General features: G+C 38.5%; 1 protein-coding gene across 2 annotated transcripts in view; it reads left to right on the top strand.

The window, feature by feature from the left end:
* fig4a (FIG4 phosphoinositide 5-phosphatase a) overlaps positions 1-21,287 on the top strand; it is a 66,097-nt gene extending 44,810 nt beyond the window's left edge. For both annotated transcript variants that reach the window (XM_059355977.1, XM_059355976.1), the window contains exons 21-24: positions 2,012-2,210; positions 9,873-9,958; positions 13,518-13,592; positions 19,434-21,287. In XM_059355977.1, coding sequence (XP_059211960.1) covers positions 2,012-2,210; positions 9,873-9,958; positions 13,518-13,592; positions 19,434-19,611 — 538 coding nt within the window. In that variant the 3' untranslated portion in view covers positions 19,612-21,287. The remainder of the gene's footprint in view (positions 1-2,011; positions 2,211-9,872; positions 9,959-13,517; positions 13,593-19,433) is intronic.
* Positions 21,288-25,771: the final 4,484 nt, after the last annotated feature.

Genomic DNA, 25,771 nt, shown 5'->3' on the forward strand with positions numbered 1-25,771 from the left:
TGATTTTAGTGTGAAACCACTTTTTCATTGTTTCTTTGGGCGTCAATCTCCTGTTCAGATGGTTTTGGAGAGGAGGAGACCTCTGTGGATAATTAATTTCCCAGTAAAAATCTCCAGAACAATGAACACTGAAGGAATCCTAATCAGGAGAATCAGTTATATAGGTAATGGCAGTGAAGGCTAAAACGAGTCTCTGCTACTTCACTGCGTCACCAAACTCCGTCTTTTGTTATTGTCATGATTGAGAGAATCCTTTTGGCAGAAAATTACATATTGAGGGTTTAAAAATAATCTTCTCAAGTATCCTACTCAGCACAGAGTATAACAATAGATTTGTAATTCAAGCCAGTGAAACCTGCTTTTACATCCTTCTGCTGATTTTTAGCATCACTCAAAAATAGGTATGCATTACTTATAATCTGCAGACGGAAGATCAATACAGGTGGAAGTATTAACGCCATCCGTGGTTCTAGAAATTCTCGTAAGTTGAGTCACAACCTGGGTAAGATGCAAACATCCGCCATAGAAATCATCGTCTTACATAACAGACAATTTTTAGAAAACCAATCAATATTCTGTTCACCAAGATGGAAGGTATTCTTACTTTCATCTGTTGCCAGAGTTTAACATATTCTATCCAAATACTAGACTTTAGACATCACATTAGAACTGGTTGGCCTGTAACTACATCATACTAAAATAGGCTTACATTATGCAAGGTGAATCTGTATATCACTATTAAGCACATTAAGAACTATATTAGTTCAATGTAATTACCTCTGCCTAGGAGGTTAGGTTTTCTGTTCGGTTTATTTTTCAGCAGGATTACAGAAAAAAACTACTGGCCTGATCTTCATGTAACTTGGTGGAATAGTGTAGCATGGAAAACAAGGTCCTTTCTTGCAATACTTGCAGGACCAAACATGTGAGTGAGGGAAAAGTTTGGACTGGTTATCCAAAAAGTCAGCTGACAATTGAGTGACAGGCTCTTAGCAGAGGTGGTAAACACTGGGCTCCAAAAGGATAATAGTTGCATTAAGGGTGTACTTTAAACTTCGTCAGTGGAAGGATAATGGGTCTAAACCAGGTCTAAACTCTATCTTCCTCTTGGTGAACAGAAAGTTGTTGTTGTTAAGTGGTGTTAATGTTTAATGTGGCAGCAGTGAGGGCAACAGGGGATGCCAGGAAGAAAGAAAAAAAAAACACGGACATGTGATAAAACGTCGACACAGAAACAGTTTTTTTAGAAATGCAACCTGATATCATGCTGCGGTAGCCAATCAAGGAACCAGCGAGCCGGTGAGAGAGTACAGTAAACATTCCTGCCCTTCGCTGCCATTGGAAGGGGTAAAAACAAAAAACCTTAAAAAACTAAATACAAAATCTTACCCCTAACTTGCCAGGAGTTTGTCCAACATCTGACTACATGGATGCTCAGTCTTTTCCTGACAAAAGAAAAGAGCTGCCTTCAAGTGTGGTTAATTGCATAAAAATGCTCTGACAGAAAACAATAATTGTGAAGTATAAAGTCTATTAAAGTTCACAATATAAGGTCACACTGTGTCTTTACACACTCAGGTCCTGCTGCTTGACTAAATGGTAAATGGGGTGCACTTATATAGCGCTTTTATCCAAAGCGCTTTACACTACACGCTACGATCATTCACCCATTCACACACACATTCATGCTGGTGGCCGAGGCTACCAGGGCACACTGGTGCCACCTGCCACCATTGGGAATTCATTCACACACTGATAAACGCAGCATCGGGAGCAATTTGGGGTTCAGTATCTTGCTCAAGGATACTTCGACATGTAGGCTGCCATGGTCGGGGATCGAACCACCGACCTTCCGATCAGAAGACACTACACTACACACGATATACACTCTCATAAAGCGGAGTTACAAACATGACATTTTATGTGTGACAGCAAATTGCATGTCAACCAATTGTGCATGTGTGTGTTTGTGCATGTGTTTATCATTGTTGATGTTTGTGGGAATTTGCAGCAACAAAAGCACTAAAGAGGAGACGCTGCTCCAGAGGAAGACTGCTGCCAGCGCCCCCCCTCCCCCGAGTGAGGAGGCCATCAGCAGCACATCAGAGGACGACTCCGAGGACGACCGCGATGACGAAGGATCCGTGTCCCAGCGCTCTACCCCGATCAAACTGCTAACAGAGTCTGGCGAGAGCACTCGAACACAGGAGGTATGAAATCACACAAAGCATCTAAAGACCTGGAGATAGATTAACATATTCACTTCAGGAAACACATTTAAACTGCAATAGTGATAAACCGAAAGATCAAATTTGAATCACTTAAAGGTAGAAACACAATTAAAACTGAATCTAAATGTGTGTCACTTATTCTTTAATATTGAGGAAACAAAGTAGCCTTTCAGATGAGATCCTAATGATTCAAGGATATGAAATCTCCTCTAAGGACCTCAGGGAAATGTAAGTGCAGTTCATGCCACCTGCTTTATTTTGGGCCTTCAAAACATTTTACATTCCAATTTGGGTATGTCACACTAATTGTATTTTCTCCTTTCCACTTTCCAACCTCCCCCGAGTTCCCAAAAGGAATTAGTTATCTGTTTCTGTTTGCGTCAGTCGGAAGAGTAGACATCAACTGAATCATCCTCAGGGGCATGGGTTTCCAGAGATGAGGGTCCAAATGATGTGGGTTGATGTTAATGTTGGTTTTGGGGATAATTAAAGAGTGTTGTGGTATTTATAACTGCAATCCTTTCTTTTTCTTCATTTATTTGTATAAGGAACCAAATGTTTTACACAAGTACTATATACATGCCATGTGGAATGCAAATTAGTATGTATGCCTATATGGCCTCTTGATTCAATAAAAACAGATCTGCTTAATTGAATGTTTGCTTTGGAAAGCCGGCCAGAAATCTGAATAAGTCTCTTGATGCCAACTGGGGGTCCTGACTCAGACATGAAATGAGAAACCAGCTTTTATTGAGTGCCGTTTAAATTAAAATCTACAATCTACAATCTTTTCATAAAAATACCCTTCTGTGTGGTGATATAGAGATGGAAGATTCCTGAGATAAGTGTCTTGATTGGAAATGTTCAATTTTACAGGAAGCATTCTTGCTGAAAAATGCCAAAATGATCAACATTTTGCTGATATTTAATAGAAGCATCGCTTCATTCTTGATCTTTTATGGGAAACGTAACAGAATGGTCTGCTCATCTGTGGCTTCCTCCTCTAAGGCTCTGGTTTCATTAAAAAGTGAATGTGGGACATGTGCTGTGGGATTTTGCATGCTTTTAGGACATCAGGTGATATGTGGTCACCCGCAGGTGTCTTGTCCTCTTTGGGTTTCTTGCTGAGTTTGATGTGGAGGTCTAATTCTGCTTTGACAATGTGCTCATGCTTGTTTCTGGACAGATCTTAAAAGAGGTCAGTTCAGTTTTTAAGCAAGTGTTTTCTTGCTCTCCTTATTTCCACCTGACTTCAATGTTTTTTTCTGTTTATAGTCTGGGGCCATATTCACAAAACATCTTCAGGCTAAAAGTAGCTCCCAACTTGCTGATTTTGAGGTGAAGTCTAAAAACGGATGTCAGTTTGTGTCAGTCTTTATTTTACTTTTTGGTCTAAGACTAGTTCACATAACACTAATTAGTTAAGAGGACTCCCAAGTCACTGAGAGCAAATCACAAACAATCCTAAAATAGCTGGGGCTGGCAATCAGCCTCAACATCAATCAATACTTAGAAACCGTTAATGAAACTGACCTTTAAAAATGGTATTGCCTTAATTGTGAGGGTATTAAGATCAAAGTAGAGCTCCTCAAGGATGAAGTCACTTCACCAACCAACAGAAGCAACCCAATAACACCAGAGATCAAGTTTGTGACAACTTAATGCTATTTGGCCATAGGTGGCCATAGGTCTCCAATGGCTGGCGTATACCAATAATCTACATCAGCTGAGTTATCTAGGGTGTACACCGGGACCCCAGAACTATTAGTCCTTACCTCCAGATGTTAACTCATCTTCAGAATAGCTGATGGATTCTATTGCTGTCCACCTAATGAATAGAAGTGTAATATTCACTCCTCTTTAAGCTCTGTTTTGGTCTCCACCAGCTCCTAAAGGGAAAAATATGGCTTTTCTGGCTAAATTCTGCACTCTGTCCACCAGCTAGCCACTAACAGCTGCCTGCTGTGGCTAGAAACAAGGTTAATGGGAGCTGTGAGAGTGAACCATGACACTCTTTGAAGCGAGGGAAACTGTGCTGTTGTTTTAACAGTGATATATTAGTGAAAATGTGAAGATTTCTGGTATCATACTTGGCAAAAAGATAATAAAATACAATCTAGACCGGAGATATTCCTGTCAACGTCCTGTTTACACACTATACGATATTTATCTGACCTAATTGCTTCTTTCTTCACAAACCCTCACTATATAGTTTACAACAAGCTTTTACGTACTATATATAGAGTATAGGATAGGCATGACGGATTCCCAGAATGTGTCATTACCCTCTCAGTATCTGTTTTACACCCCAGCTGGACTGGTATCACGTCTGTTTCCACCCTTGACCTAGATACCAAACCACAGCAGAGAGAACGAGCACATTAATCAGCACAGGTAGTAGGCCAGTGTGTCAACAGGGTGATTCAGATACACCAGATAACGACATCCGCTTGGAATTTCTCACTTAAAAACACAAGAATGAGTCACAAAGAGTTATTAAAGTGTTGATTGCTCCAACAATAATGCTACTCCTTTTACAGCCATTATTTACTGACATCAGCAGTAGTCGGGCCACTCCTTCTTCCAATACATTGCACCCTCTGTCCTAAGTTACATGCCTAATGATCGATATAGTATAATCTAGAGACACATTTGACATTTCTGAGCGCAAAAGTCTCCATTGCTTTTTGGCAGATGACTTAACACCCAAATAGCAAATGTAAAATGCAAAGTATTTCTATTTCTTCTGAAAAAAAAATGCTACGTCCAGATGGTGTGAAGTCTTTGCTTGGCATCAATTTGAAAGCAGCTCCTGCTTGTCAAACACATTCCTCTCCAGGGCTAAGATGAAGAGACTTCTTCGTCTGTATTGATAGCAGCAATAAATATGTCACACATTGCTCCACTGTCGTCCCCTGCCAGCAGGTGAAAGCTGTTAGAGACGACCTCTTTATTAAATGGTTGGTTAATGGCCAAACAAGCAGCTCCGCTCTATGGACGTTAGTGTCAATCTGTCAGTTGGTCTGTCGCTCTACAAATTTTGGCCGGACTGAAATGTCATTAGTGCCCACAGTATTAATCATTTTGGTGATTCTCTAGCATTTCTTCAAGTACTACCATCTGGTCAGCGTAATCAATTGCACAAAATTTGCACAGAAATTCACGTTTCCAACACTAATGACTTCAGTGATCCCTTATTTTTTGGTTAACATTGACTAGTTCAGAAGATTCTCATATCTGTACATTAAGCATGAAGTTAGAGCCAAGAGGATATTAGCTTAGCATAAAGTTACAAAAATTGTTCTAGGCTGCATCACACCAAATCAAGTTTTGCATTAAAAACTCCAGGCCTCCCATTCATTTGAAAGAACGTTGTATATTTAGGCTGTGGCGGCGGAGACTGCAGGTGATGCTGAAAAAAATGCAGTTGTCTCGCATTAAAAAGTTGATATGAAGCGATTTTTTTTTTGAGAAATGCAACTTGACGTCGCGCAAAATCATGCAAAGTCTTGTTTACCTTGTAGCATTGTAGCACACCGCTGCTCACAGATGACCTTATCAGAGCTGTTACACTCTTCAAGGTGGGATTTCTGGTTAATATTTCTATTTGTGCTCTATTTCAGTGACACTCACTGTGACACCTGATTTGCTCTGAATGCAACCGTATTGACACTAATTTACACCTTATGTCTAATTTGTACAACAAATGCATGAACAGAAATTTCAAACAAAGAATGTTTTTTTTTGTTCTGTTACTGTTTCTTGTCTGTGCGCAGTGCTGACAATACACCAGGAGGTTTTACCGCGTTTCCAGGCTTTATGCTAAGCTCAGCTAAGCTCAGCTAATCATCTCCTGTATAGTGTTTTGAGAGATTTTCTATTCTAACTTTTCGCAAGAAAGCAAATAAGCTTACAACCCAAATATGTGACGACAAATAAACCGTTTTGTTGAAAATGTATTTATTTAAAAAAATAATTCCATTTGTTTTGAAGATGTTTCAACATTTTAAATTTTATCTTCTATGCATCAAGAGAAAAATCTGTTTCCACTGAGAATCTGGCCAACAGAAAATTTAATTGGACCATTTTTGATCTTCAGAGTTAAAGGCAAGGCTTTCGCTCCTGCTCCATCCGTCTCTCTCCCCTCCTGATTTATGATGTATTTTCTGTGGGTTCTCTCTGCTCTGTCTTCTCGGGGCCTTGAGCACTGAGCTGGTCATGAATTTTTGGTTTGGACAGCTAGCTCACGTGTCGACGCACACACCCGCCAGCTCTCCTGTGCCTCGTGACGCTGCCTCAGAGCCCGTCCCTGAGAATGGATTGCTCGGGTGCCAGCAGAAAGCAAACCTGTTGAAATATTTAAACATCAGATCATTACTACGTTTGGCATGTAATTACACATGCTCATTTCATATTCCCCCCAATATGGGCGTACGTGTGCTTGCATCAACATGAATAGATTTGCAATGTGTGTGGGTGTATGTATACGCAAACGTGTTTACACACCCGTCTGTGCTTTCACACACCATATGAATGTGTATATGCTGCAGAAGGTGTGTGTTCCCATGTAATCCATCTTTGTGCAAGCATTTTTTTTTATTGTGTGTGTGTGTGTGTGTGTGTGTGTGTGTGTGTGTGTGTGTGTGTGTTCACAGCTGCTGTTTCTTGGACAGGGTCCTGGAACACCCTCATTCGTCCTCCCCTGACTGCAGCATGGATCAATACAAATACTGTGAAAATTGAACACATTATGTTGAGCATATTGCAGTCAAACAGTCAAAAAAAGAACAATGGCATAGCTGACAGCTTTACGCCCAGTCCTGTGCATGCTGTTACATAACAGGCTGCTCTCTGCCCTTATAGAAAGCGGGTAAAATACACCTCAGGGACTCTGGATAATGTTTACGATATCATTCTTCTAAAGGGAGTATTCGCAGCACATTTTAAACAAACCAAGAGAGTTAAAAGTTTCTGTCTGATAAATCGACAACAACTACAGCTACCGATCCCAGATTTGAGCACAGTGCTTCTTTATGACAACATTGCATTTATATATATGTATCAATGTGATTAAGAACTTCAATTTTTCAGGGATTCATTTCATCCAAGTCTAAGTCTTCCTTAGTATACAGTTCTGTATTCACCAAACCTCTTTCAGCTATCTTGCCTTCATCAAGGTGGTACAGACTCTAAAGCCATTTCCAGTTTCGTCATATAGTCCACTTATCAGTCATGTGACCATAGAGTATAAATAGAGATGGCCTGGCCAAAAAAATTAACCCAAAATATCCTGGGTACGGGCACTGCCATCTTGCATTGATGCCGTTATTTGAAGCCAGAGTCTACACAGCATCTGTTTTGAGGTCCCGCCCATACAGCCGCCCACGAGTCACAGCTGTCAATCATATGACTCCTGCTTTGTCAAGCTTAAAATAACTAATTAAAACCAAGCTTATGGGAAAAATTAAAACTTGAACATACAACAGATTAAATAACAGAAACTGTATTTGGGTAAAATGTATTTGATGTGTACTTTTTTTTATTTTGTCCTATCTGCGAACATGGAGGGGGCGGGGTTTATGACCTACACTGCAGCCAACCACCAGGGGGCGATTGAGATGTTCTGGCTTCTCTTTTGGGGAGCTGTCAGGTTTTCCATCTATGTATAAAGTTCTGAGCATATAAAAAAAAGTGGAACGTAAGTGAACTGGAGAATTTTGAAAAAAATTGTGCAACCACATCATTTTCGATCAAAAAATTGCCCATTGCAAGCTCAATTGATATTTAGTGGAGCAGTAATTTGCTCTCACATGCTTTTATACAGTTAATGCATGTGATGGATGAATCACAAATATTCAAAACATCCTTATAATCATAGTTCATAAGAAAGTAAGCTTAATTCACTTGATTAGCCAAAAGCAGACATTCACATTTAGGTACTAGGTCTATAAATGGTTTCTGCTAGGGCAGGGCAATATATCGATATCAATATCAATATTGTGATATGGGACTAGATATCTTCTTAGATTTTGAATATCATGATTTCAGGGCATAGTTGTCTGCATTGCATACAGTGAAGTGATGTCATTTACTGAACTTCCCAGACCGTTGTAGCTGTTCTATTATTTGTTTTTACCGACTTACTAATTATATTCCGTTACTGATTAAACAAAAATCTCATTGTGTTTTGTGTAAACAGCAGTAACCATACAATGGCATATATTGATATTGAGGTAAAAAAAAAAAAAAAAAAAAGATATTGCAATGTTTGATTTTCTCCTTTTTTCCCAGCCCTAATTTCTACAATTATTATGATAATAAACACATATCACAATATAACATTTAAACTGTAGTATAGAAAATCATTTTTGCATGGATTACCCTGCTGTCAGAGCACGTTCAGCTGTTATAAAATTGTCCAACGTCTGCCAAGAAAACTCAAACAATATAACACCGTCCCCGCAATCTCACACTACCCCACAAGGCAAGATGGATTCATGCTGTTTACATAAAATTCCCACTTTACTACCAGCGTGTGAACCCCTGAACTGAGATTAATCAGACCAGATGATGTTTTCTCGCCTCTTCAGTCCTCTGGATTTGTTGAGCACGTGTTCTCAACCTTCTTATTTTTATTCTATGGGAATCTAATCTGCCTCACTCTGCTGTTGCAGACTGTTTATTGTCAGGGTCAACAAGTTTCAGAGAAGTCTTTCTGTTCTTCTCCCTCTTGCACCTGTTATGTAATCTTCAGTCACGTGTTAAAGGAAGGCTTAATAAATAACATTACTTAATATAATTCTGGTTTGATTGGGATAAACCTTTATGAAAGGAAATACTGAATTTATTTCCTATAAATTGTGTTAATACAGCTTTATTGCTTGTTACCTAAGAAACTGAAAAAAATACCATAAATCATAGCCTGATGAGGAAGTAATATTCTCCTGGGAATATTTATTGTTTTTCATATACTGTTTTGTACTGTCTTTATATGAATCTCATTGGTTAATTGCATTTTTAATTGAAGGTTGTTTCCTGTACCGTGGAAAGTGTGTTTTTTTCAGAGCATCATTATTGATTGCTCTTGGTAATGATTCATTATCTTCACATTTATTTTTTGTTTTTGTCTGTTTTCTTCATTTTTTAATGACAGAAAAAATTCTGATTACTCAATCTTTTGAACATAGAGCCTTTTAGCATATTCTTGAACTGGTCTGACCTTTTCAAACTGATCACCTGTTTATCATTATGATTATTATTATTATGTCTCTTCAAACTTTGAACACTGTGTGCAAGACCCCCTGGAGGGCACCATCCCTGAACATGAAACCACCTCATCAGACACAAACAATCAAATTACATTCATAGTTGCTTAAATTACACTCCTTGGGCCATCTTAAGTAGCGAATCAGTTGTAGAGAAGCAGCTGAACTGGATGACCTTGTCTGTGCGGTTTCATAGTTTGCTTTGCAGCTATTTGGAGGAACTGGCTGTCAGCAAGCAGCTTTACCTTGGGATGAGTCTTGTTAACAGTTAACAGTTAAAAGTGGACAAAAAAAATGAAGAAAAAAAAGCTTTTTTTTGCCTCAGTCACGTACAGATGTACTGACGCATCTTACTTTTCACTTTTCACTTCTTCAGGAGATCCAGCAGCAGTCGGCTAAGGAACCCTACGGACTCAATCTTGCAGAATTTCCTGTTGAGAAAGACCTGCATATTTATGAAAGGTATTAAACACACATGCATACATACACTGTTTGATATTACAATTGATGTACACATTTTGATTGGCCACAGTGTACAGGGCTTTATCTTTTAAATCAGGAGTTTTAACTTGCTACTATAAAATAGGTAATAGTAATTGAGTTGGAAGCAAGTGAGGCATTTTGCAGGTTGCATTGAATGCCATTTCATTCATTGTTCAATAAATAAATAAATGAATATTCCTATGAAATAAATATTTACATGGTATATGAAATAGATTCTGAAATAAATTGAAGAGGCAATAAATATATCAATAAATATACAAATGAGCCATTATAGTTCAATAAAGAAATATTTTTTATTTCTAATAATAATAATAATGATAATAATAATAACAGAATAATAATAATAATAATGAAGAAGAAACCTTTTTTTAATATGCCGATTATATAAATAAATAAATGTGTCAAGGAAAGAAATCCTGAAATAAATAAATTAGGCTTTAAATATATAGATAAATAATTATTTATAAAAATAAAAATACACATGACTCAGTGAAGTTCTATGAATAAATACATCATTATTACTTTTTAACTAGGGGGGACAAAGCTGTCAGCAAATGATTTCAACTCAATGAGTTATTTTTCCACTCGATGCCTTAACCAAAATATGTTTTATTTAAACATTTTTATATGAACTGTAGTGTAAACAGCAACCAACATATTTACATAAATAAAAAGTGTCTCTATGAAATTCCCAGTGCAGCCAAACAAATTTACTGACTTGAAGCTGATTAAATGAAGGACCCAAAAACATCTCTCCTCCTTTCATTGCCCTGAACATACTGCTGGGCAATTTCTTGTCGGTCCAGTCTGTCAAGCCTTTAGAACCAGTGTTTCCCAAAAGATTCTGAGACTATGATGGGGGACCCAAAGAAAGTAGGGGGGTCCGGGGGAGTATTTTGCCCTAAAAGCCTAAATTTGGTGCCTCTTTCACATTCTAATGCCACTATTCTATTGTAATCATTGCATATTTTTTTAAAAATTATTGTAAAGGAGAATAGGGGTTCTTCTATGTTTTATTTAAGGTGTCATATTTTGACAGTCTTTTTGCAAATTCTGTGTTGGACTCTGACACATCCATGTGCTCTTATTTTGAAAGCTACATGTGTTTGCTTTTATTTTGAAGGCAGGTCTAACTTGTTCTTACCGTAACGCCTTATGGTGTGTTCAATTTACACTCAAAGTCAGAACTTGATAGTCGGAACTTGGAGCTCGGAACAACGTCAAAAATTCTGACATTCGTATAGCCCTTGAATGCACCATTAGCAGACGGACTCTCTATGTGCGCTGCAATGTAAATTAGTCTAAGTAACGGAACATCAATCCTCTGTTTTACCAGCGACGTTTGTCACTGAAACCGGGGGGGACGGATCAGGATCACTATGAATCTGGGGGGATATATCCCCCCCGTCCCTAATGCCATCTGCGCTTATGGTTGGGAGATGTTTCTAATGTTTTACTGTAGTCCAAAGTAAGTTAACACACACAACCACACAAACTCAAGTTCATTTTTGTGGTGTCTTATACCAAATAACTTGAGCTGGCTTTTGTTTGTTTGTTTATTTGTTTGGCCTTCAGCTCTCAGTATGGTGTATGCCTAGCATGTTTTTTTTGCTGTCACGTTGAAGCAAACGGCAGCCTTGTTCTCTGACTGCTTCTGCTCGTTTTAACTGGTGCTGAGAAAAATGCCTTTCTTTTTTATTGTTATGTACAATGCACCCAGCTCCCAATACAGAGAGGGGAGGAACAAGCAGTCAGTGTCAGCAGCCCCCTCAGGGGGATATCGTCAACTCTGCCCTGCTGTGTGCATCACACTTCTGACCTCATTGCTCTTTGTCCACCTTTCCAATCCTTCACCCCCTGAGCTTAATTTTCTGCCCATCTTTTCTGTTTCATTTTGTCCTTTCTCCCTGTTTGCTCCCAACCAGTTTGATTCGCTGCAGTGAATAGCCGCTCTGAAAATGAACACAACTATCTGTTCTTTTGATGCGAACTGGACGTTTGATACAGTGTGATGCGTTTGATGGAGCTTTAATAGCCTTTTTCTCCCCCTCACACTCTGCTCTCCTAAATCCACTGAGGATAACGGGCTCAATGTAATATACTAGTAGTCAGGATATTTTATATATGTAAAGCAATTTAAACCATTTGTACATCTACAAGTACACTTTATATTTAAGCAAATACATGAGCTGATGAATTCTTGAAAGCGTGGCATATCAGGAAAAAAAGTAATTTACTGTCTCTGACCATCAATTCAATATTACACAAACGTGTATGCAATATAAACACAACAACAACCCAATAGTGTGCAGTTGATTCTGAAAGCAATTTCCCTTCTACGTTGCTTCATTTTGTCGGAACTCTAGAGGTCTAAATAATATTAAAATGTAAGAGAAATGTCCTTTTTCTTTCTTTCCTTCTTTTATTTATATTGTGGCCCCCTCAGAATTATGCTGGGGCCACTTTTGACGTCCACAACCCAGGTTGGGTTTTCATTACAGACAGAGAAATTAAATGTACTGCTGAAGAGAAACCAGGACCAGTGGGTCAACAGATCTAAATGCAAACACCAGACATGTTGCGTTTTGAGTGTAAAGCAAGTCGGTCTCTCTGTCTCTGTAATTGCATGATTTTGTTCAGATGCAATCAGACAAATCAGTAATGAAAGACTCCTTTGACAAAAACTGTCATTTTATCTCCCAGAACATGAGAGTTTCTGGTCTACTGCTGCCTTGATCGATTAGTTTATTTGTGCAATTGTGTGACTTTGGTGAATCTGAATTAACTATTTTAAACGCCAAAGTCACACAATAACACAAACAAATGAAACAATAAAGGCAGCAGTAGACCAGAAACTCCTATGTTCTTTTGTAAATGGAGTCTGGTGGCTTTGACAAGGGCATTGAACAGCAATACTTAAACTGGGCTGTCTGACGGCATTGATTGTCTTGAACCATACATTTTAAGATGTTAAAAAAAAGCTTTTACTTATAATCTTTATTTCTTAGATTTGTAACTCTGACTTTGATAGCAGGCACAGATCTGAGGCGTTATGAAGCAGGGGAATTAACTTTAAAAATGTTTTTCATATCCTCCTACTGTAGTGGCACATAATGAGAATGAAACTGCATTCATTATTGAGGCTGGAAGTTGGAATGGCTCCAAAGATGTTAGCTGCTGCCAAAGCTCTGCTAATCAGTGCATTAATATTAAATAATCATAAGCTAGAGCCAGAGGGGGAACACTCAACTGTTGCACATTATTGTGTGTTTGCAGGAGAAAAATTACCAAAGGGAGAATTTTAGATTTTATGAGAGGCTCTGAGTATTTGTATTGCAAAGTCGACAATATAAACATAAAATGTAGGGATAAATAACACTGTTATCCAGTTTTTTAATTGGTTTTGACATCATGAAGATGGAGGGAGCATTAAGCAGAGACACACATAATGTTCAGTGTGTGCATTTACTGCAGACTTTTAGCTTTTTTTTTTCATTTTGCTTCCTTTTTTCTGCAGGTTTGCACGTCTGGGCGAGAGCCAGCACAGGGTGGAGAGAACCGAACGCATAAACCTGGCAAATATCATCTGCTTGTGAGTAAAACATGTGACAGATTAACCCAAACACACACACAGACAGAAAAACCCCATACAGTATGTACCCAAACTCAATAATCCTCACTCGTGTGTTATGTTAAGCATTACGTTGGTATAATCTATGACAGAATATAAGAGCCATTTTAGGTGAAATAAATTGAAAAATAAATTTGCTGTTGCTAGAGGAGGGAGGTGATATTCTGAGAAAAAAAACAAGAATTTACGAGATTAAAGTTCATTTATAAAACATGATGTGCTTTAAGATTAAAGCACAAATTCACAAGAAAAAGCTGAATGTGTTTTTAAATCAATCTGAAAAGTGTGAACTTTAAGAGAAAAAATGTGTTTTCTCCCCTTTGGAACAACATAGTTTCACTTGCAAGGTTGTATCAACCTCATCACTGCCGAGAAGCTGATGTATGCCGTCTATTATGCCTGCAGTGGATGACTTATTGGATTTTACTTTGCAATCAAATTTAGTAATAAGGAAATCCTTGTGATTTAAACCCACAATCATTCCCCTGGTAGACAGAGATCCAGATGCAACATGTGGAATGAGGCACGACAGCCAGGAAAGAGAGAGAGGTCCAGGGACGTTCCAGTAGCCTCGGGCCAAGTGAACACAGTAGTTCCCGCTAAGTGGTCTCCAGGGTGACTTCTAACTCTGCGCTGTTTGATCTTCATCTCTTACAACCAAACACTATTTCTTTACTCCTTGTCTTTCCCGCTTGCCCAGCCGTGACCCAGCGGGCGTTTTTTCCTGAGCACATTCGAAATTCAGCCACACGTGGGATGGCAATGTGCAGCCGTACCGACACATTTGTAATTTTTTTCTCTTTGTCTTTCGTTCTAGCTGCGACTCTCACTCTCACATACACAGACAGCATCTTGATGGCAAACTGCCTTGTCAGAATTCCTGTTAATATATATTTTCTTTTTGCTCTAGCTTTTCCCACTTTTTCCTGCTCGCTCTCACTCATACTGTACATGTCTGCTGTGCGAATGTTGCAGGCTGCAGGGTTTATCAGAGACAACAAAATCTCCCTGCTATGCTCCCTCTTTTAATCCTCCTCATGATCTTTTTTATTTAACACTTACATGCATATATTCACATGCATACAACAGACACACGTTTTCTTACAGTTATATAAAGATATATATCACAAGTTTTCAGAGTTAGAGTTATATCAAGGTAAAAGACAATTAGAAAACGTAGCTTCCATGTCAGTACTCCTGCCTTCTTCTCCAAACTGGGGGGTTCCTGACCACCATCTACTGTATCAATACACTGACTATGGATAAGTACCTCATACAACCCCACTTCAATAAATCTGGACAATCCATTTAGGATGTAGGTGTTGCACTTGACTCTGCCTCCGTTTGAATTAGAGTTTACCGACTCCAGTTCATCTGGTGACGGTAATGCACCTCTAAGCTGGTTTGCCAACCGACAAAACCCAGAATGGAAGAAATTGTGAACCAGAAAAAGAAGAAGGGAGTGAGGCTTATCTTTTAACCAAAATGTTTCCATATTGGCTTGGTTTTAGTTTTCTTTGAGACGTGTTTCATATCGCCACGTCAAACGTTGCAAGTTGCAAGAGGAGGTCTCACTCTACTTCAGATTCGGATGTTTGTCTTTTTAATATTACCTTTTCCAGCTTTTGGCTACTTGGCTTTGAGTAGTGAACATTAAAAGTTATTATTGGCAGATATTTTCAACCTTTGGATAGAGCCAGGATAGCTGTTTCCATTTTTTGTTGCTGGCTTTTTCTATCAGGATGAAAGACATTGACATAGCAGGCCAAAACAAAATATATGAAGTGAAATATTTGGTATGTGTTTATATTTTTTGGGGGTGCCACTCTGTATAATAGTAATTTAGCTGTTCAGTGGTCCTAAAATGTAACCCTCCTCAAGAAAAATGATACTTTCAAAGGCTTTTGAAGGGGAAAGAGACGAGAGAGGCATGAGAGGAAACTGAAGAGGTTGCTTTATTGTTTAGCTCTAAAAATACACCCAGGTAGCCAGATGGGTTTTGATGTTTAGCTGTGTGCATTATGGCAGGAACGTAAATAGAAATGGGTGAAATTATATCTGCACAGATTGAAAAAATGCTAAAGAAAGACAGGAGAAAAAAACACATCCACGTGGAAGTGTTTTTGCTTATCTTGTGCTGCACTTTGTTGCCTGAAAGCAGGTTAGAGACAGAGTGTTCAGGCAGAGAAGAGATGTCGGCTTGTAGAAGATTTTACAGCTTTGTAAGTGGAGCACAAGTTTAAATAGTTTTGACATTGCCCACTATTTCCTACTGTAGCCAAAGGTCGCTATTCAGAGGAAGTAAGGTTAAAGGCCAGATACAATTGACACTGCTCATGAGTTCCAGCTCATTTTGCATTAACACAAAGTGAAATTAACATGTTTGTGATACCATCTGTCCAGAAATACACATTTTTAAATAAAAATCTCAATACATTACAATATCATGGGAAAGTCAATTTCCAGTAGTTCAAGTCAAACAGCCCCAATCAAGTATTGAGTGCATATAGATGGACATACTTTTCAGAGGCCAACATTTCCATATTAAAAATACTTTTTAAACTCTGTCTTTTGTAATATTAACATTTTTTTTGAGACACTGAATTTTAGGTCTTTATTAAATGTAAGCCATAACCATTATAATTATAAGGAATTACATAACATAAGACATGAAATGTTTCATTCTGTGTGTAATGGATCTATATAATGTGTTATTTACACTTTTTGAATTGAATTACTGACATAAATAAACTTTTCTATGATATTCTAATTTATTGAGATGCACCAGTAATGTTCATCTTCTTAGGTCAACATGCCAACATTCTTTATTAATTACCACTTAAAATAATAATCTACAAGATTTTCCTTAATGAATGTCTTTTAACTTAATTTCCATTGCCCAATGAGGTAACACAATGAAGATTAAGCCAATGGCCCACTGAGGAAACATTTGCACTATTAAGCAACAGGTGTCAGTAGTCCAGCACATGGCATCATGAACAGCTAAATGATTGTTTACAACACAGAGAAGTGTATGAATAAGACGTTAGTGTTAGTATATAAAGTCTCCAAAAAGACACCACACGCTGGATTACAAAGCTTTTTAACAGATGTTTTAATGGCACGATAGTTAGCTTCCCACATGCAGCATTCCAGAGATCTCTAATATTCGTAACATGTCGTACATCATTACATGTCATTGTTAATTTCTATAGCGTCCAGTATGTCGGATTTTTAACACAAAGTACTGCTGAGGCTGTTGTTATTAAGAGATATCTCTGGAAACCATACATGCCAAACTCACTGTGGCGCCAGGGTTAAAGTCAGTGGATCATGAAAGTCATTGGGATATATCCTCTGGCAACCATGAATATCTTGAAATATTGACATACCCAACCAAGTGGATATTACAAGACTTTGTAGACTGGCTTTTTTTTAAAATGTTTCATTTTTATGTTATCTTGCAAATCAAGGTCTGTTACTTGAGGTTGAAGAACAAGATGTTTGTTGAATTTTCTCTCCTCCAAGTTAACTTTCATCGTGTAGTCTACCATCATTTTAGAGCCAACATGTGACTCTTTGTGGCTCTCTCTGAACATGTGACTCTTCTTTGTTCATACATGTTGGTCAAAGGAAATGTCATTTATAATTTGGCACAGGTGCGAAAACTATACATCGCACAAAGATGTGAGACATACATTTGTCTGCTTTGTGTCGATCAGCAGGGCGTTTTTTTCATCCTCTGCGTCACTCCTTGTCTGCCTATACCTTCACCTTTCATCATCCTGACCATTCACTAATCCATCCCTGTCATCCTCGTGTCAGGTCCACACGATCCGGCAGGTGTGTCTGTTGTTGTGCAATAGTGCTTCTATTCTAAGACGCTGTTACAGAACCCCAAACGTGTCTTCACCGTTTGGAGCCCTTTAGTCTGACACCTCCCTCTGTGCAGTTCCTCTATTGACCCAGCAGCCATAGGCAAAGCCGACTCAATTGGTGGAAAGGATATGAATACTGTGGTGGATTCCTGTTGAGCGGCATCAGTGAGGTGTGGTGATTTGTTTCCGCTTTAAATTTTGATGAGCTTTTAAGTCACAGATCAGGATGAACGGACGGTTAAAAAAAGACCAGTTACTTCCTTTAAAGTATTCATGTGTGATAAAGGTTTTATCCCTCTTTTGAATTGCAAAGATCAAATCTTTTACACAAGCCTGGCAGCGAGGTCTGAAGGTTATTAGAGGTTTTCGACTTTTGTTGCCTCATATAACATCATGTTGCTCTTATAATAACCAGTCTAAACAACATTTTACATCCAGTTTTGCAAGTGTGACACTGTAGAATCTGATATGCACTGGCTTTTTTGCACAGAACCTCATCATTGGAAACATTTTGGAAAAGGGGAGGCACTTTTATAAAATACTTGGCAGGTGATTGGGTGAACCATCTTTCTTTCACCATCTATCACAACTTCAACCAATCAGATTAACAAACCAGAGCCGGTATGTAAATCAAACTCTTGCTGAAGACAATCATGAGTAGGGTGAAAAAACCTTTTCCATCAATGAAAGCTTCAGTGCTGTTCTTTGCTCTTCATTCAATGAACAAACACTCTCCAGTTCTGATATGAACTGATGCTTTTGCAACAACTACTCTAAACTCTTTGTCATCAGTGTTGTCACACACACTGACAATAGCTCCTCACAGGATACTGATTGGTCACAGATGTTTAATTTTAACATACCTTATTTAAACCTTATACCCCTTTTCCAACTACATGGAATGGGTTCCATTACAGTTCACGCACCTAATTTTAAACCGTTCTGAGCGTAAATAGGTAAAGGTTGTCCTTTACTTGAAGTGTGAACCAAAGTGGACATGTCATATTCTACAGGTTGGGAAGAGGAGGCTTGCATGAAATATTTTCAGCCTTTTCTTATCATTAATAATTGGTCCGTGCTTTTTTGGGGGATAAAAACAAATGCCTGTAATAGCAAGAGAAAAACTTCCATGTAAACCATGGAATCTGCCATCTTGCTACGACTGTTTACTTCCATTGGGCATTATGGAAAGCCCTCCATTGCTGACACATCCTTGATCACAATGGTTCAGCTCAAAGTTCTGCTGAGGCTGTTGTATTTGAGAGATATCTCTCAAAACCATACATGCCAACCCAGCCTCTCAGCTGCTTTGTAAGGGGGCCTCTTTGAGTTCAAGTTGCGTCCTTGGACCCTGGTTTGCAGGTCTAGTTGGACCTTGAAATTAAAGCAAACCCTTAATCGAGCACTCTATGCTGGCACTTATTGAGTTCATAATTTGTCTGAAGGCTTCTTCAATCTTCCAGCCTCTTGTGGCTCTTTTACAGCCAATAACAAAGACGTGTATTTGCGATGCAGCCCTGTTTCTGCTCAGTTGCTCATCGGGGCCCTCGGCTGCTGTTGAACCAGCTGACTGAGTGGATCACCTGGCGAGCACACAGTTGATAATTCACCCTGAGGATGACGAGGCATGCTTTTGAGTCTAGCTTCTGTGAAAATGAGTAATCTGCTGTAAAAGCTCCCATCTCTACTATCCTCGTGTTGTTTCCATTATAAGTACTCTTAATGACTCACTCTCTCCAGCAGATGTTCACAAGATGTCGGATTAAAACATTTTTCTTGCCCTTGATCGAGTGGTAACTCTATGGTAACAATGGCTTGTTTTCCACGTGATTCGTCTAAAATTAGTTCTTCTAGACATCCATTATTTGAAAATGCTTCTACCTCTTTCTTTTCTCCCCTCCTCCTCTTCGCCTCCCCCTCTCAGAGAGCCAGTTTCCTGCTTCCCGGAGGACAGCATCTACGCCGCGTCTCCCCCGCAGGTCGACAGAGACAGCCGAGATGAGTTTGAGAGCCATGTGCTGACGGGTCAGGGCCAGGTGAGGGTGCTGTGCAGGGAGGACATGCTAATGTACAGGGAGTACGTCAAGAACAGGTACATGTAAGACGCAGACAACATGGACTGGAGGTCTCTCATCAGATCTGGTTCGGCACAGAATTCTATCTTGATGATGTGTGTAGCTACAGGACTCAGAACAAGACTTTTTCCTGCATCTGTCATTTTATTTTGCTTCAACCTTATGGATTTTTTTTAAAGCTGGAAGTCGACTATAGTGAAGATAGTGGCGCCAGTGCAACCCACGTGCCCTGCTTTTGGACCAAACTGCATTTTTTTTGTGTTTTATTTCATTTTAATCAAAGTAATTTGTGTGTTTTAATAACTTAAAATATCATCCAGTTATGTCAGTTTTTTATTCATTCTGACGTGCCATCCAGGTTGCCTACATGGTATTTTTTATTTGTTCTTTGTGTTATTTTCCATCAATTAAATGTTAATTGCTACTCTTTTAAGAAGTTTTATTTAACACTGAACATGTAATAAATTGTTTTGACTCTATAATATGACGACAGGCCCAAAGATTATGATGATTGAATGTTTCATTTCCACTTCAGTTTAGTTCTTTCAGTTTAGATATTTGTTTTTAATGCATTTGTGCCATTGCGGCATTTATTTTTTTGGTTTTGTTTTTTTATTGCCCTCAAAAATAGTATTTGGAACATCTTTTATAATGTAAGTCATACATGTACTGTGAAATATATCCAGGTTATTTGTCTTTTTTGAATCTTTTTTTTGTCAGCAGAAACAGATATTGTGGGTATTATAAAACCTTATTTTTAGTTTACAAATATGCTGATACATGTGATTTCTGAAATGCATTTCTTATATGTCAGCTGATTATAATGTACACTTTCTAAATTAAACATGTATTTATTAACATGATGTGGCAGATATGATTGCTGTTTCCAAAAGGCACTTTCCTACACTGTAATTTTCTAGCTCTTTACTTTTATGTCTGTGCTCTATTGTTCTTCAAAAACATTGATTATTATTCCTTTCATGCAGCTTCTGTAATTGTTCTTCATCCCTCCCACTCACCCTGACTGCCTTTCTCGCATTTCTTTTTCACTCATTTTTCACCCTTTTTCAGTTTTGTTCTGTCAGTCACACTTTCACTCTGCTCTCGTACACTCTTTCAGCACTCAGCTTTCGGCCGCAGGTGTCAGAAAATGTGAAATGTGATGAACATTTCCTGTGATGCACATTCAGTCGGCATACTGGCTGACCACTGCTCTCTGCAGCAGTGCCGCGTGAGCCTGAGGAAAGGGGAGGGTGTGTTTGTGTGTGTGAGAGAGAGAGAGAGAGAGAGAGAGAGAAGGGCAGAAGAATTTAAAAAAAAAGTCTTTCTCTGCATATAAAAACAAATTAACTCAAGAGAGGATGGAAGAGATGGAATACAATTCATATTTTTTTAACCCTGCAGCACTATTCTTATAATTGGAGTGCTGTAAAATGTCACAAATGCATTATAGATCTCTAAAAATACCACCCAGGATACAAACATTCAACCTGTTGTTGTTGGTTTGTCCCACTCTCGTGAACGTGATCTCGCAGAAACGCCTGAAGGGAGAATCTTCAAATTTGATGCAAACGTCCACTTCGACTCAAAGACAAACTGATTCAATTTTGGTGGTCAAAGGTCAAGGCCACTATGACCTCACAAAAAATGTTCTTGGCTATCACTCAAGAATGCACACAAATGTCTAATACGAAGGACCCAGGGAGAACCCACGCTGACAAAGGGAACTCATCCAAACTCAACATAGAAGAGCCGCAAGCTGGAGTCGAACCTGCGACCCTGTGGTGTAGAGGGTCGCAGGTTCGACTCCAGCTTGCGGCTCTTCTATGTTGAGTTTGGATGAGTTCCCTTTGTCAGCGTTGGTTCTCTCCGGGTCCTCCAGCTTTCTCCCACAGTCCAAAGACATACAGCTGAGGTTCAAATGGGGACTCTAAATTGCCCGTAGGAGTGAATGAGAGTGTATGTTGTTGTCTGTCTCTATGTGTCAGCCCTGTGATAGTCTGGCGACCTGTCCAGGGTGAACCCCGCCTCTCGCCCAATGTCAGCTCCAGCACCCCCTGACCTGAGTTCGGAAAATCAGTAAGGAAAATGAATGAATGTCTTTTAGGAGGAAATAATTATATTTTATATCCAAAAAGTCAAAGGTCCTGTTTACTGTGACGTCATAATGTTCTGTAGAAACCTTTTTCTGGCCATAATTCAACACAAGCAGGGGGCGACTTCACTGATTCCAAAAAGAAAGTCTGTTTCATGATATTCAAGTCATCTTCAATTCAGCATGATGTTCATTTAGTAAATGATGGTCTTTAAACTTGTGTTTTGTGTTTTTTCGGGTAAAGAAAAACTTCATAGTAACATTTTGGCTGCATTAATACGTCATTTTTAGTGTTCTGTTGGTCAACAGTTAAAAATACCAAACCGCAGTCCACAAACTAGTGAGTGAGGTCAAGGTGACAACATGCACTCTTTTTATAACGTATGATTCAGCACCACAATTCAGGAACAAAAGGAGAGCATGTGACCATTTTCTCTTGGGTGCCCACCTTGAAACCAAAATGAGTGTTTAGATCTTCTCTGCTGCTAGGTAGAAAATGTTTGTGACGAATATAGTTTTTCAAATTTGTAGCATCGTTGCAGCAAAATTCATGTCCGTATCCTTAAACTGCAACATGGCTGGTTGGCAGACTTGTACAACTACAATGTGGTAATTGTTGTGTTCTCTTTGAAGCCTCTCAGCTGACTCACCAGGCTTGTTGTTAGCTTGATAAGACAGCTAGAGAGGAATCTGGATCACATCCGGCTGCTTTGCTTTTGTTCTCAGCCGAGATGCTTTTGATGATAACTGACGATGTGCATTTTTTTTCCTCTGCTACAAAGAAGAATAAATGAATATTATTTGTATTTAAGAAGTGCTCCACTTTACTGTGTTACTGTTTGTCTGAATCCTTTTATTATCACTGATAATTAAACTCAGCAGCAATGTATAGGTCTCATACAGTGCAAGTGCTTTTCACAGAAGTGATTTTCTTTGTAGCTGCCCCATACCTAGACCCCAGGGGTCCTCTCTCTGCAAAAGCATTGCATGGATTTCCCAGAAAGAGAAGTAGTTTAAATGTAACAATGATATTTTTTTGTCTTTTATCTCCATCGTGTTGTTTTCTGTCACCCGAGCATATACTGGTTAATTACTGTTCAACAAATATAGGTCAGTCTTTTGTTTTCTTTTTATTTGACAAGGTAATTGGCTGCATTGGGGGTCAACACTTACTCCAGAAATACAAAGAATTTTGCTTACAGCCTCTGTGATGCCCCCTTCTAATGGAGAAAACATAACGAAGGGCCTTAAAATTAAGAAGAAAACTTTGTGCTCTGGTGCCCCCTTCTTTTTTTCCCCCTACACCTCAGACAGCCTGAGTCTGCCACTGCTCACAGCAAAATTAGCGTACAAAACTATTATTTAAACTTTTCTATTTTCATCTTTCTGCCTGGTACGGTCACCCAAACTGTACTGTAGATCTGAGAATGTGTCAGTGCAGTGGCAAGCAAAATTGTTGGCAAACGGCAAACTCCTTGGCTCAAGTTTTTAAAGAGGGACGACAGAGAAAGCGAGGAGTATCCTGGCAGACGAGTGGCTCCCATCTTCTCTTCAGCAAATATGAGCTCTTGAGCTTTGGGAAGCATTGCAAAGTTCTTCTGGCAACTAAAACAGTATTTCATCCCAAGTACCGTAATGTTCTAAACTCAACTAATTGATGAGATTGAAACATTGACATGAAGAGTTTTTAAATGTGTAAAATAACCTTGTGAAGGCGTTTGTTTTTACAAACTGATTTTCTGTTTTTTCTGTTTTTCTTTCTTGTGTTTGGTGAGCTGAAGACAAAAATCCACCCTGGTAGAAAATAAAGATCTATTCTATTCTATATTGTATTCTATTCTATTTTATTCTATTATTCTATTCTAAAGCCGTACATGAACACAGTGGCCTCAATGGTCCCTCTAGTCTTGTTTGGTGACATACTAATACTGACCTATTTTCATTTTGAAACACCTACAGATCTATCAGTGTGTTCACCACCAGTGCTTACTGTGCTTTCTATAGTATTTATAGCTGATTTGATTTGGGTCAATAGCAATCATCAACACTTAACAGCTGTGATAATCATGAATTCAAGGTCGCGATGACATCTGCAGCAAGGTAGGTTAACGGTACCGTGGCTCAGACGCATTTATCAGATTATGTGTCCTTCCTTTTGTGGGTGATCTTTGGAAGTGATAGTGTGTGTGTTACGTAATCATCCCCCAGTGAACTTTTTCTCTTGTGGTGAAGAAAAGTCAACGTATTGGGATTAATTGAGGTTTTACGTTTTGACAGGAAATGTGTCCTTGCCATGTGTTCCTTCAGCTGTCATAGATACATTTCGTCTCCATTTTCCAACTTTACTAGTCTGTCCTACATTGTAAAAAAAAATATTTAAATCCAGAAATGTACTGTATTGTTTTCCTATTTTTTATAAATTAAGTGAAAGTGCCATAAAAAAGGTAAATTACTACAATATTATTACTACTAATAAAATTACTACAAATATCAACCATAAAAAAATAATAATTATTAAATAATAATAAATTATTTTAATGGGAAATTATGAATTTTTTTTACAGTATTATATAATTGCTTAATGGTCTTGAATTTTAAATGACAGTGAATTCTATGTAAAAAAATAAATAAAAAATACACATATTACTTTGTTAAATTCAGACAACTTTAATGTACTTTTTTTTAAAGTAATCATAAAAAAGAAAAATACCCAACCTAAAACAAAACAGTCATATTTAAGTTTTTAAAAAGATTTTTAATTATTCTACATATTTTTTTCTATACAGATATTTACTGTATATAATCTGTATTTTTAAAGAAAATTAAATATTTTTTAAAAACTTTTTTTTAACAGTGTACCACACAGCTATTTACCTTTTTATTCCCCCCTCCACCTGTTGAACCATATCCTTCTTGTACAGTAGTTATCTCTATACAGGTATTAGGTAAAGGGCATGTTTGTGCACAATCACGTGAGCATGTGTGCACTCTTGAAAATGAGAGCACTGCTGTGTGTGTCCGCGTGCAGGGAGGACGGTAGGTGGTGAGGGGCTGTTTTGAAGGGAAAAGGGCTCTTTTATATACGGCCCCTGTTTTACCTCATGTTTTTATGTTTCTAATGGCAGGTGTCTCATTACATTGAAACCTCTCAGCACACACGGGTATGGATGAATAAATGCATCCAGTCACTGATATTTTTGGGGGCAGCTTGTTCTCGGTAGTCTTCACAAAAATAACTGGATGTTTGTGTGTGGCGCCAGCGATGCAGTGTGTCTATTTAGGTTGGAAATTTAATTTCTTTGATTTATTCCACCATAGAAAACAATCAGAAATGATTCTGAGATGTATTTCGGTCTTGTGTGTGGTTTGGTTTCTGCCCAGGTCTCTGACATGAGTCACTAGGCACTTCATGTGACCGCTTAGCTTATGAATGAAGACAACTCCCTCTCCACTGACAATAGATGGCCAAACAGCTGTTGCCTGGAAACCAAAACTGGTTACCATATTGCCATACTGCTTTGAATCTCCCCCTACCTCACCCTGTCTCTCAACATTTCATCTGTTACAATGTTATTGTGTCTTCTTTTTTTAATTCATAAGAGACACAGGTAACATGTTTTATACTTTTTGTGAATATAATCCATTTAATCCTATTTCCATATTCACTCACTGGCCATTTTATTAGCTACCAAGGCGTACCCAATAAAGTGGCGGTGTGGTATTCTGCTGCTGTAGTGTTGTGTTTGTCAGAAATGGTCTTTTGCAGACCTTGGTTGTAACAAGTGGTTATTTTTAATTATTGTTGCCTTTCTCTTATCACAAACCAGTCTGGCCATTCTCCTCTGACCTCTGGCATCTAAATCGGCCACTAGCTGGATGGTTTCTCCTTTTCGGACCATTCTCTGTAAACCCTAGAGATGGTTGTGTGTGAAAATCCCAGTAGATCAGCATTTTGTGAAATACTCAAACCAGCCCGTCTGGCACCAACAACCAAACAAATTACTTTGAATTAGAGTAGGTTGTCTTGTCGTGTTTCCATCAACACATTTCTACGCCCTTTGAAGATTCGCTTGAGAAAAGCTGGATGTAAAC

The sequence above is a fragment of the Centropristis striata genome, chromosome 18 (assembly GCF_030273125.1).
Source record: "Centropristis striata isolate RG_2023a ecotype Rhode Island chromosome 18, C.striata_1.0, whole genome shotgun sequence".
NCBI lineage: Eukaryota > Metazoa > Chordata > Actinopteri > Perciformes > Serranidae > Centropristis > Centropristis striata.